This window comes from Neopelma chrysocephalum, unplaced genomic scaffold (assembly GCF_003984885.1).
Source record: "Neopelma chrysocephalum unplaced genomic scaffold, ASM398488v2 Primary Assembly neopelma1_124, whole genome shotgun sequence".
NCBI lineage: Eukaryota > Metazoa > Chordata > Aves > Passeriformes > Pipridae > Neopelma > Neopelma chrysocephalum.
Window position 1 is genome coordinate 1,228,728 of NW_020897786.1, and position 13,626 is coordinate 1,242,353.

Below are 13,626 nucleotides of genomic sequence, written 5' to 3' on the forward strand. Positions count from 1 at the left end.
AATATCAGAACCCCAAAGTGTCATTTATCATTGCATTCATTTGCCAAAAGATGGGATGATGCCTTCAACTGATTGCCCTGCAATGTGTGGGTGAGGAGTGGGGGCTGCTCCCTCCTTAGGAATGTACCTTCCATCCCTGGAAGTGTCCAAGGCCAGTTGGATGGGTTGTGGATCCACCTGGGATAGTGGAAGGTGTCCCTGTCCATGGCAAGGGGTGGGACTGGATGAGCAGTAAGGTCCCTCCCAACCCAAACCATTCTGGAATTCTGTCATTACATCTTCTTGCTTAATCCTGTTGATTGAAGTGTTTGGGAAATACAAACCATTGAGAAAAAAGGCACCAACTTTTAAAAAAGTTATTTTTTACAATAGTTTTGAATGTGTTTCTAGTGTAAATTGAAAGACTGAATTGGCTTACATGGTAATGCAGTCAAAAGAGATTATAGGAAGTTATGGAAATTCAGGCTTAGGAGTTGTTAGTTGATATTTGAAGAGGAAAAGAGCAGCTCTGTAATGGCAAGGTCCTGGACTGGGAGATGGAAGAGTATTTTCTGGTTGTGTTCTGCTGCAGGAGGTGTTCCTGCACTCTGGCACACGCCTGGGACCTGCTACTGTATTTATAAACAGGTCTCTGAATTAATAGCAATTAAGGCCTGTATTTGGAGTGCCTTTTGTAATCCATCATTATTGTTTTGTGGTTGTGTGTTGGCTAAAGCAAAGGCTCCTCCTCCACAGTGGAGGCTTTAAGCAGTGCAAATTGCCAATAATTGTAGAATAAGAGAAAATTACTCTTTAGGACAAAATTATAGCCTAGGTTAAAATGTATATTTTAAAAACACACAGGACTATGATGAAATAAAGGTTTAGGTGGCGTTTAGGATGACCTGGAAAATGAACTGTAATTTCATTGCTAGTGAGTAATGAAACCATCTTAAATACAGCTTATTCAGCATCAATGGAGCACCTGCACGCAACAGAATGCACAAAGCTTGTCTTGTCCAGGAAGTGAATAGTACTTGTGAGGGAGTTAAATTAAGGCATATTTGAGCTTTATGTTAAAAAATTGCAGGGCTTTAATCCTCCAGGAACATCCTCACTTGTGCTTTTAGTTGCCAGTGAGGTCATTGTACAAGTGGTGGTTTGTGGAGCAAAGAAGGGAGGTGAAAACAGAGCTCAGGGGCTCCCCTGGCAAAAGGAGGAGATGTAGGACCCCCTTCCAGGCTGGGCAAGGAATTGCCTTAATGTACAGGTCTCTTAATAAAGGAGAATGTTGAGATAGATAAGAATTGGAGGTAATTATGACATTCAGTGGGTTCTATGGAGAAGGAGATTTTCTGAAAGGAGAGATGCCTCAGAGACCAGGGTTTAGAAGACCCCACTTAACAGCCTGATCAGCCATGGAGCTGTAAAACAACATATTTACCTGCAAAATGAGCACGTGTGGCACGTGCAGGAGACACTGGTACTGTTGCTGTGGCCTCGAGGGTCTCACAGGAGGAGTTAAATAATGCTCCAGGGTGGAACTTCTTAGCACAGTGTGCAAAGTCAGGCAGGTCCAGGGATATCCTCGGGATTGTGCTGGGTTGGGACAGAGGGATGGAGCATTTACGAGAAAGAAGGTGAATTGGTGGGTTCTGGGATTAATTGTAATTCGCAGTGTGCAGAGAGCCACAGAGGTGGTTCAATGGTTTGGTCTTTTCAGTTTTGTAATATTTCCATGGATGTTTGTTCTCAATATGTCGTTCTGCCAGTGGGGCATGGTGGGACAGGAGGGGGCATGGAAGCAAAAGAGGTTCTGACTGGATTTAGGAGGAAGTTCTGCATTGTGAGGGCACTCATGTGGTAGAACAGATTGTCCAAGAGCTGTGCAGTCTCCATCCATGGGGATATTTGGGGTCTGACTGGACAACTCCCTGAGTAACCCTCTGACCTTGTAGCTGACTCTGCTCTGGCTGGGCCCCTTCCTGCCGAGGTTATCCTGCCATTCTGTGTCTTTAAAGGTGCACAGGACGTTGGGGAACGAGGGCGAGGAACTGAAGATTGTAGCTTCATTAAGCAGGAGGAAAGTTGAAAGAAAGAAGTTGTGATTTTTATTCCTATGAATACCTTAGAGGGAGGAAGTAATAGATAAATATCAAAGATGCAAAATAATTAATACCAAAACAAGGTCAAGATCAAAGGACCAGAAGTTGGTTTGAAATACAGTGGAAGGGGAAATTAGAAACAGAAAGTTTTTCAGAGGAATGAAGCTGTGGAAGGAGCCTCCAGGTATTATTCTGAGGGAGAAAGTTTGTAACAGTTGGAGATGAATCTGTGCAAGTAAAGAAGTTTTTCATTCAAGTGAGAAAAGCCTGATCATGTGACATCAGATGCTGCTGCTTGCTGCTTCTCCAAAGATTTCTGCAGAAACTGGAGAGCAAAGATCGGATGCTTAAAAAGAAATCACAGAAACCCTGAGGGATTTTTGGAAAGCAAATAAGGATCCAAGCTGGAAATTATAGAAAGTACCGTTTAACTTAAGAAGTACATGTGTTAGATACTTTATTAGGCAATCAAAGGTAGAGAATATGGACAGGGAGGACTGGAGGAGATGGAGTTTTGGCACTAGGTTGTCACTGATAAGCAGCACATGGTAACAGTTTGTAGTAGGAAGCTCAAGAATTAGAGAAAGGATGGAAAATCCATCCCTTTTCTGCCCCATTGCACTGAAGAACCACTCAGTGTTTTCCATCCATGGGTGTTTTGCATCCTTCAACATCAAGTTGAAGTCTCTGATCCGAGTGATTGGTTGTTATCCCTTTTTGGAGGACGAAGGAATCACAAAGCACCGAATGCCTCTAATTTATTACTCTTTTCATTCTCCCTCAGGCCTGCCCAGGTTCACGAGCCAGCCGGAGCCGACGGCAGTGCCCCGGGGCGGCAGTGCCGTGCTGAGCTGCGACGCCAACGCCGACCTGGCCCCGTTCGTGCGGTGGGAGCAGGACCGGCAGCCGGTGCCGCTGGACGAGCGGGTGCTGCAGTTGCCCAGCGGGGCCCTGGTGATCAGCAACGCCTCCGACAGCGACCGGGGGCTGTACCGGTGCCTCCTCGAGGGCTCTGCCGGCCCCAAGTACAGCGATGAGGCCGAGCTCACAGTCCTGCCAGGTACCCACGGGCTTGCTGGGACAGGGGGCTCCTTCTGTGTCTGCGGGGTCTGAGCTCTTCATAGCGGCTGGAGACTCTCCTGTGCCTTCTTGCCACACCGAATGGGTTCAGCTTTTAAGGGATTTTAGGGAAAGATTGTTTTCTAAAGTCCCTGTTTTCAGAAGCCCCACACTTACTTCCACTGTGACATGATGCAAAGAGGGAATCTGCTGTTTCTTTGAGTATAAACAGGTGGGGATTTCTGAGTTTCTCAGGTTGAATCCCGTGTTTCAACTCCTGCTGAATTTTCCCAAAGAAATGGGTGCTTAGTCCCTCGCTCTTGGGATGCTTCAGCTGAGGGGCTTTTAATTGTCCCAATATTCAGGAAATTCTGATTGTCTTAACAATAGGCCCTTTTGGGGAATTCTGTAACTCCCAAAAGGAAGATGGCTTTATTTTGGAAGGTTTAGCAATGCCTATTGTGCTGAAATGTTGAGGTATTTTTATAAGAACGGAAGTCCAGCGCTGATGTCAAGTGTTGGTACATTGAGTGTGTTCTGTCCCCAGTGACTGTTGCACAGAGCTGTGTCACCAGCTGGTCCAACACAAAGGTTTGAAAAGTCACCACGAGTAGGGCAGGAATGTGCATTGTGCATTCCGAGACTGGGGAAATAGGGGCTGTGTTTTGTATGGGCTTTCCGAATTGTTTCCATAGCTGTCTCTTCTGAATTCATCTTCATGTTGGAATTCTGATTCAGTTGTTCCTGCCTGGAGAACTGCCGGAGGAGTTGCTGAATTTCCATCCTGAAGGCCTCCAGGGTTAGGCTGGGCAATGTTGTGGTTGGCCTGACCTGGTGTGGGCAGCAGGTGGTGGCACCTTCAGGGATCCCTTCCAATGAACAGTTCTCTTTCTTGTAACTGTGGCACTTTTCTACCTAAAAAGCTAAAATTTCTGTAGAATACCCCAGTTTTCCAATTGCAGCTCTCTTTTGAAATCGGGGCGTTTGCCAGGTTTGGAAATGAATCATGGTCGAAGTAGGAATTTGAGGCCTTTCCAAAGCAAAGCCCTTTCTCCTTCAACTAAGGATACAGGTTTTGAAGAACAGCACTTTGAGAAAAGGTACTTAATTGAATTATTGTAGTTTGGTTTGCCTTTGTGTTTCTGCAGCCCTTCAAATGCTTAAGACTTCTCTGATTTTTGGCAATTGGAGATTACTTGATAAACTTCCATATTGCATTGATCTTTTGGATTCTTTTGGCTCTAGATATGGTTTACTTGCTTTTTTAATGCTTTGCTGAAGGTGATTAAATAGAATTCTGTTAGGGAATACAAATGATGCTGTTTCTTTGCTTGGTCATGAATCTGAAAGTATCAATAGTGAAGTTTTGTGAAATCCCTCCCAGCAGGCTTTTTTTAAAAAGTGGGATTAAGCTGTTGAAGGGAAAGCTCCCTTAATCTTGAGTGCCCCCATAATTGATTGTTTGGTCTGAGATGATTTGAAAGAAGGATTTGAATTAATCTGTTCTTTATTCAGTTTATTCCCTTTTTAAATTCTTATCTGATATGTGCCTGACAGTGACCTCACTGCTCTGCTTCCCAGTCTTTGAAACACACACAACACACACTTGGATTTACATCCATGGACAATGTTCTGCTTCTTAAATGTTCTACTTTTTCTTATACCAGGCTGCCACTGAGCAGAAGGGTACATTTCTGAGCTCTACTAGTTAATAGCAGGTACTTTCAAACATAGGAATACAAGGGGAAAAAAAACCACTTGATTTTTGGATGCAGTTTGCACTCACCTGGGAGCTGAAGTCTGTTCTGGGAGCCTGGAGCAATGATGGGCTGTGTCTGTGGTGAATGGTCCCAGCTCCTCTTCTCCTGTAAGGATTGGTGTGTCCCTGTTCCTGGAGCAGGCAGAGCAGTTCCTGCTCACAGGGACTGTGGGCAGAGCCGTGGGATGGTTCCTGTGTGGGCCCCAAACAGATGGTGAGATCCAGGACTGCTCAAAGCTTCTCTGCCCCTGCCTTGGATGGCTCTGAGATGGGATTTCCACCCGTTCTGTTCCTCAGATCCCTGGCAGCCTCCTCAGGCTGTACCTTGGAGCACGTGTGTGCCCTGAGCTCAGGGCTGTGAACACTCCTGTGCTATTTTTAGTATTTTGAGCTGAAGAACAGCAAAACAACAACTCTCAGAAATGCCTGCGAGTATCATATCGGGCCCGAGTGAGACACAGCCACGTCTGAGTGTGATGAGACACAGAAGGTGCTTCAGAGAGCAGAAGCAGAGGAGGTGCAGAAGAGTCTGCCCTATTTAGGTGGCCAAAAATAATTTGAGGGCTTGTCTAGTTCTGGAGCTTTGCTGTCGTCACACCTACAAACACATCTGAGTACTGAGAGTGCAGCAGTTAGTGCAGCAGGAGCAGTGGGAGTAACTAACCCAGCCCAAAGCTGTACCTCGTGGGTACAGCTCGTTTGCTCTGCTTCAGGGTAGACACAGAGGGTACAAACTGTAGTAACACACTGAGTAAATGTGCACTTGGCTTTTGCTTGTTCTTAAGGTGGAGAGAAAAAGAAACAAATCCCTCTCCATCCCAATTCAGTGCAAAACTAATTCAGAGGATTCCCGTTTTCATAAGGATGGAAAACTGGTGGGATGTAAAGCTTGTGTTACTTGTGTGCACATTAGCTGGTTGTTTTATTCCATCTTACGATGACTTTCTACTGCAGTAATTTCATTTTCCAACACTTCCTCAGTAGCTCCCTGACAGAGCCGGGGGATCGCCCAAGGCTGGCTGGACAAACCCAAACCTGAACCTTTCTTCACTAAATCTCTACCAGCTGGTGCAAGTTCCAGTTTCAGGGCTGTAGCTTGGAGCTGAAACAGTTTCCCAGGGAGTTGGAAGAGTGAGAATCCCAGAGGTGGGGATGTCTGGAAGAAATGGTAACAAGGCTGGGAGAGGCTCCGGCACAGACTGTGGGTGGGGTGGCGATGGGATCCCAGGGAGATGCAGGAAAGGAATGGGAGGTTTCATTTGTGGTTTTCTTTGGCTCGTTGGGTTTTGGTGTGGGCTTTTATTGGTGTTCTGTCGTGTCCAACACCTTTGCAGAGCCCGAGGAGCCGCAGCCCCTGACGTTCCTGAGGCAGCCGTCATCCCTGTCCAGGCTGAGCGGGCAGAGCGCCCTGTTCCCCTGTGTCACCACGGGATTCCCAACTCCCTCCATCAGGTGGACAAGAAACGAGGAAGAGCTCCTCACAGAAGGGTGAGTGGTGGCTGACATCCTTACCTTTATCTCACAGCAGGAGTAGGGTTTTGAATTAGTGCCCACCTTCTTTTGTACCGAATTTTAAACCAGAGGGGAAGAAGCCGGTTCCCAAGTGCTGGAGGGCTCCGATGGCAGTGCTGGGACAAGGGATGTAGTTCAGCAGATTTGTGGAACAGTCTCACAGTATTTTTTTTTTGCAGCCATCTGAAACCAAGAAATCTTACTTAAAGCAGGAAGGTTATTAAGAATGTATTACCTTTAGATTGCCACTGGAATAAAAGGAGCAATTAAGGGAATAAGGACTCTGCAGGAAAACAAAGACAACTTTGTGTTGGTGTATTATGTGTGTGAAGCCCTGCACTGACTTTCTGCAGTGAAAATGTCCATTATGTGTCAAAATGTTCCACGGGAGTTTAAGAATAAATGTTTAAAGCACAATTACATGATTTCTCATGAAAATAGAATATTAAAATGTTAGGCATGATTAAAAAAACAGTGTGGGCTTTCAGAAATGCATCCAGTGAAAACACATTGTCATTGCTGGTGTATTCACTCAAAATAATGTGGTGGAAAATCTATATGAAAAAAGCAGAACAAATCTTATCAAGACCATTTTTGTGCCTCTAATGAACGTACTTACCAGAACCAGGAGATTACAACCAGGCACTTGAATGTTCTCCGTGTCCCCCAAAGCCAGTGGGGAGATTAACGGAGCCCCAGGTTAATCATGGAACGAGGAGAGGGAAATTGTGGCGTGGCTGCTGCAGAAAGAAGCCAGAGCAGGGCACGAGTCTCTGCAGTAGCAGTGATATAATATATCTCTTTTTTTGGCAACTCTTAAATTAAAAGGGTCCCGGGGCTCGTAATTTGAGCTGTCGTGGCTGGGGGGAGCGGGCGGCCCCGGGGTGACGAACAGCTCGGTGCCCTGAGAGCTGGTGCCGTGTCAGGCTGATGGCCCAGGATTTAGAGCCTTTCTCGTCATAAATGTAAGAAATCACTCGCCTTTGGAGGCTGCTGCAGGCTCCTCAGAGCTGCACAGCCCAGTGTGATGAAATGTCAGGATAAACGTGCCCAGTAAGAGCTTAATTTGTTTGTCTTGTGTGTAAAGTGGTGTCGTGTCACACCTTTATGAATTTTTGCTGCCCCCCACCCCATCCTTCTCTGGATTATGGCACGTTCAGTGCACAGGGAGGTTAAAGCTCACCTACCAGAGAGCTCTCCTTTTATTTTCTTCTGGGTTTTGGATATACAGAGCCCAGATTTTCCAACCCTCACCTGAGTACAGTGCTGGAATTCCCTTAGGAGCTCTTCTGTGAGGTTGCCCGTGATAACTCCTGAGGGCTGCACAGGGATTTTCAATTCTTGAAATTCAGAGTGAGAAATTGTTTTGGAGGGCTGAGGCATAACATGAGTAAATATACTTGATCTTTATATGCACACAATTTGAACCAGGTCTGACCTGATTTTCCAGAATATTAAGTGTTAGTTTTTTAGTATTATGGCCCTTTGTTACAAGAACAGGTTCCAGTTGACTTTTTAATTCTTTTTTCTTGCAACACTAAGCTTTTTTTTTGTTTGTCAGTGAATTGTGTGCTCACTATAGACTTTACTTTAAAGGTGGGTAAAGGAGGGAATTTGATCTTTTTCCCCTCTGTAGGAATAAGATTCCTTCATTGTTCCCTAAAGTGTGCCAAAGCTCCTAAGTCTGACACTCCTGACTGTGGCTTAACAGGAAGAGATTCAACCAGCAGAAAACAAAGAGTTCTTAAACTCCATTTACCTCAACAGCCATTGTATTATTTGTTTGAATAGAATAACTGGAAAATCTCCAGAAATTAAGATTCTTTGTTGGAGTAAAGCCTGCAGTTACTGCTGCTAAATAGCTACCTTAGCTTGTTATGCATGGTCTGTTAATGTAATTACAAATTAAATCACATTTAATTTGTACTGAAATCCCCTTTTGTGGTAAAAGTACGACTTTTCTTAGCATGGCTTTTCTGTAGCTGAAATAAAAACTGATCCTTTTTATCTGGGCAGGTTTTTCTGTCTGGGAGAAGCTCTGAAATGATGGGTTTTGTTTAGACACACACACAGACCAGACATTAACATACATATGTGTAGGTATATATTGACACATGTCTCTGTGTAGGAAACAAAACTTGAATGTTTTGGGCAGGTATGTCCCTAATTTTGACCCCTTGTGAAATGATTTAACACACAACCTTATTTTGACTTTTGTCCTAACTGTGGTAATTAATCTAATGCAAAATTAAATGTTTACCTCTCAGGCTGCATTGCTAAGGAGAATATGGGTAGGAGCTTGCATTTCTGGGAAAAACAGATTATTTTTAAGAGTTGGGAGTGGTGGGGCTTTGGAATTAACTACATGTTATAAGACCTGAAAAGAAGGGAAGGTGATTAAATGTGATGGATTATTTGTTGAAGACTGCAATAAGATTTATGTTAATGGATAAATGTGAGTAAACTTGAATGATGACAGTCTTGGCAGTTGTTCAGACAGCCAGCCTGTAATGCAATATATTGTGAAATTAGTTTGCTGTGATAAAATATTTCCCAAATTAATTAGAGTGGAAGAGAAGGAAGCTTTGAGTGCTGGGTGAGAAACTGAAGTGAACACAGTGCTCAGGGTTTCCATTGTAGTAAAGCTCTTAGAACTTCAAGGAATCCTTTCAGAACTTGCTGACTTGAAGATTTTAAGGAAATATAATTGCTAGACCACTGACTTTTTGGCTCTTCATAAAGAAGTCCATCAAAGAGTATGAATGACCCGAGTTTCACCTGGGACCTGGGGAAGTTCTGATTCCTCAGAGCTGAAGAGCAAAGGAGTGTTGGGAGGAAGGGTCTCAGTGTTCCCCCCATCCCTGTGCCCTGCTCAAGGTGTTGCTGTTTTGGGCTGCTCCTCTGAAACCTTCCTTGCTGTGTGCACAATTCCAGAGAGAAAATAGCACAGGGTGGAAAATTGGACCCAATAACAGGCACTGGGGAAGGGTTGGACTTGTGCTGACAGCCTTCCACGGAACTGGCTCACCAGTCCAGCTGGTAACCTTGGTAGATTAGAATTTTCTCAAAACCCCATTGTTTGTAAGTAAAGGAAAAGGCCAAACCCTGTTCCAGGTTGAGATTTAGCTCCAAATTCGAGCTTCAGAATCTGAAGGAAGCCCCTGGACTCGTGTCTAACCCCTGGCAGAGGGTGCTGGGCTCGTGGGTCTGTAACGCCGGTACCTGAGTGGAGCCCTCCCTGTTATTCATGTGGGTCAGCAGTGGGAATATCCATCCTGCTTTTCCCGCTGGATTTCCTCCATAAACTCGGAATGAGCAATATCTCTGCCAGGGATGTAGAGAACGCTGAGTGAGGTGGAAGGAAGGGATAGGGACATTTCTGTTTTTTGCCAAAATAGGAATTCATGTAAATATTGGAATAAATCTTAGGTCCTTTATGCAGAACTTCCTGAAGTGAGATCTGCTGTAGTGTCAGTATTATCTGACACACAAGGCTGGGATGGAAATGGTCTGTACTGGTTAGAGTTTTTCAGATTTGAGCCAACTTTGAGCCTTCTTTAAAAATTCTAGAAAAGCCCTTTCATGAAATTTAAATTTTGTTTAAATATCTGATCTGGGCAAGGATCCTGCTGTGGGAGAGTCTGTTCTTCAGCAAAAGTAGAGTCACTTCGTGCTTTTGACAATTCTGAACTTGGAAAGTGAAGTTTCAGGTGGCTGCCAGGGTGGGTTTTCAGAGCTTGGGACACAGGCAAGAGTCTGAAATGTTTGGAAGAGGATCTGCTTTGAAAACTTTCCCATGTGTGGATCAGGATGTGCTCCAACATCTCTATGGTGTACCTTGATTTATATGGGGGCACTTCTGTTGGGGGAAAGTACAAATGCAGGTGCCACAAATTCTTTAAAAAGCTGCAGCAGGTGAGATGGTGAACCCGAAATTAAACCATTGGAAGGGCTCAAGCTGTAACATTTTAACAAGGCTGTTGAAGTGGAGCAAACTCTGCAGTGGGTTGGGGCTGTTCAGTTCAGCAAAACTTCATGGCATTGAAAAAACCCTGCGGAAAACAGGGGTGTGCAGGTAATAATTCCCCACAGCGAGGAGGTGGCACAGCTGAGGTCTCATGTGCCACGTTCATTTTATGCTGCTGCCGCCTCTACTTGTGTGATCACATCCATATTCCAGGGTCTTTTTCCTCAGTGCTTCCCAGGAATGTGTGATATTTTAATTATTACACAATTACCGTCTGCAGGGCTCTCAGAGTGATTGGGACGAAGTGAATTACACTTGCCCAGCTCGGGAAAGGTTAAACATAGCAGAGTAATTATGGAGATTTTTCTGGTAGTAGATTCCACAAAATAATCTAATTTACTGTCTAATTTTATCTGCTGTACTTTACCGAGACAGCAAATAGATTATAAGATGTTTTGGGAATAGTAATTTAAAAGAGGGGGGGAAAAAGCCCAAACCTGAGGGTATAACTGGCAGTTTGACTACAGTAAATTAATAAAGGCTCACTGTATTTTGTGATAATGAAACACAAAAAGCCTGTGAGTGAGGCATCCAGAGCAGCTCAGTAATTGTGTATTAGGGGTATGTGAGTGAGGGATGTATGGAATGCATGTGAAAGGCTGGAATTTGATTTTCCTCTTCCCTGACATCTGAATGATCAATCTTTGTTGTTTTTAATGACACTTCAAATTATGTTATCACTTTTGTATTAGGCTGATTCTTTGTCTCCGGTGCCTGAAATCTGATTTCTTCACTCTTTTGTGGAAATGCTTCATTGTCCTTACAAAATTAAGATGTTTTTACTTTATTGCAAAGGCAGTTTTCATTTAAGCCCAGGATTTTTCCACAGCTAATGCACACACAGGGAATCACCGAGGAGTTTGTTTTCTCCCATTGAATTTGTAATGGATCACGTGTTGGTAGATTGGGCTCAACTCTGGGTTTTCTTGAGGAAAATAATCCCAGAGAATATAAACATGGCACACCCTAGTGATGGCTGAGCACTGTATAACCCTGTTCCTTGCCAAAAGGAGAATCCACGGAAACACCACCGGGTCACAAGTGGTTTGTGAGATCCCCTCTGACAAACTTCTGTTGCCTAAGTGGCAACACCACTAATTTTTAATAGTTATAGCAATGTCTTAACTGCTGGTTCATAACCACAGTAGTCTGGTGCCTCACCATGGAGATGTTACTTTTCCAGAGGCTGGCAGTGGGAGAAGGAGCAGCCTAAGGCCCAGGTAGCTTTGGGATGAGTATAACAGTAGTGGATATCCTGAAAAAGGCACTGGTATCCTCAGAATCCTGTTACCCATAAGGTTATTCCAATAGCCTTTTACCATTCCTTTGGGACTGGACAGGCTCAGCTCCCTCCCTGCCTGTGTCCTGGCTGTCCCTGGCACATCCAGCACGTGTCCCTGTTGGCTTCAGTTCTCCCAGGTTTCATCCCAGCCCTCAGCACCTCCTTTGCTACTCAGATTAAGTTGCCAAAACGGAAGAACAAATAATCAAAGCAGGTGTTTTCCATGATAAAAGAAGGTAGAAAACTTCCTGTGTGGATGTGTCAAGGTCCAGCCTTGTCTCACTCCTGTATTTTTCTTTAGGCCTGGTTTTAGTGCAGCCTCACTATGTCTGTTCCACACACAGAAGCCTCAGTGACATTCCCAGCATCTGAGAAGCTCTTCATATGTTTTTTAAACTCATATCTTCACTCAAATTCCCTGCACTTCTTCCAAACCCAACCCTTTTGTGGTCCTCCCGTTACTCATGGGAACGGGATGGCTTTCCTTATGGAATATCTGGATAGGGATATCTCTGGATGCTTTTAAGACTGGTTCCTGTCACTTAATTCCAGTAATGGGTTTGTTTGCTCTGCTTTTAAATGCATTGAATCAGGCATTTGATTAGTAATTATGGAATAAATCAATATTTATGTGGTAATTAGTGAGATGAGCCAAAATCTTTGTGTCCCAACAATTTCCTTTTCCAAGCAGGTGAGGATTGGTCCTACCAACATAATTCTAGGAATTTCAGCGAGGTCGGTTTTTGTACATTTGCCACTCTCTGTAGAGACCAAAATTAATTGTTGTAGTGTATTTTTAGTTCCTATTTTGGCAGAATTCAATCCCTTCCTGCCCACAAGCTGTGGCTCAAGGATGCCAGGCAGGAGGCCCCAGGTAGGCTCTTCCAACTGGAATTAAGAAAGGTTCTGGGTCAGCATCCAGGCACGATTTGTGTCTTGGCTTGGGGTCTTTTGGCATTTTGCTCTTGGCATTTCACTGTGGAAACTTGGAGTGTTGAAGGATCTTGGAAGGCTTGAACAAATCTGTGGTGTAGTGTAAAGGGCAGTGATGGTTGGATGTGGCTGGAGGCTGAGGGTGCTGCACTGAGATCAAATCTCCTACATTTAGCATCAAAAGCAGATGCTTATAAGGACTGAACGAGAAACTCTTCCCCCCCTTCACAAGTCAGAGGGGGAAGTTCTGCACAGACACTTTGTCACCTGATGAATTTGTATTTTGAATTTTTTTTTTTAACCTGTATCTTTTTCTGCAATACTTCATCTTACAGAAATGGCTTTTCTTTTCACAAAAATTCAATTACTATACATTGTCTAATGTGCATTACTGTTCCTCGTGCTGTAAAGTCTGTCATGTTATATTCACTCAGCTTTCAGCAATAAGTCATTCCAGCTGCATCTGCAAAATGCATTTTTTTTAATGATGTGGTTACGATACTTCATTTTTCTCCAGTCCTGGTCGCTCTTGACTAAATACCTCGGCTCACATTTAATTAAGAACAACTGAAGCCGCAAGTGCAAAAAAGATGAGCTGCTCTTGTGGAATTGATGGGTTTGAACTTCATTGGAAACGTGAAGCCGAGGTTGGAACTTGATTGTGTAATTAAAAATCCTGTCTGTGATGTGGTTTGTGTACCTGGCACCCAGGAGTGCCCCGTGGAGGGGATGTCCGTGGAGTCACGTGTGTGTCTGTGTCCCAGGTCCGGGCGGTTCCAGCTGCTGGCCGGGGGCTCCCTGGAGATCCGGGACGTGGGCGAGGGGGACGCCGGGACCTTCACCTGCATCGCCGAGAGCGGCAACGACACCGCGGCGGCCCAGGCAGAGCTCACGGTGCAAGGTAGGGCAGAGACCTCATTGCCAGGGACAGCACTGCTCCAGGGGACTTTCCACAGGAGTTATCTCCTGG

The 13,626-nt window shown here is 44.6% G+C and overlaps 1 protein-coding gene across 10 annotated transcripts in view; it reads left to right on the forward strand.

Annotated features, from left to right (window-relative positions):
* Window positions 1–13,626, forward strand: part of NEO1 (neogenin 1) — a 169,417-nt gene that overhangs the window by 65,704 nt on the left and 90,087 nt on the right. For all 10 annotated transcript variants that reach the window (XM_027697878.1, XM_027697874.1, XM_027697875.1 and 7 more), the window contains exons 3-5: window positions 2,869–3,144; window positions 6,237–6,390; window positions 13,421–13,557. In XM_027697878.1, the coding sequence (XP_027553679.1) occupies window positions 2,869–3,144; window positions 6,237–6,390; window positions 13,421–13,557 (567 nt within the window). The remainder of the gene's footprint in view (window positions 1–2,868; window positions 3,145–6,236; window positions 6,391–13,420; window positions 13,558–13,626) is intronic.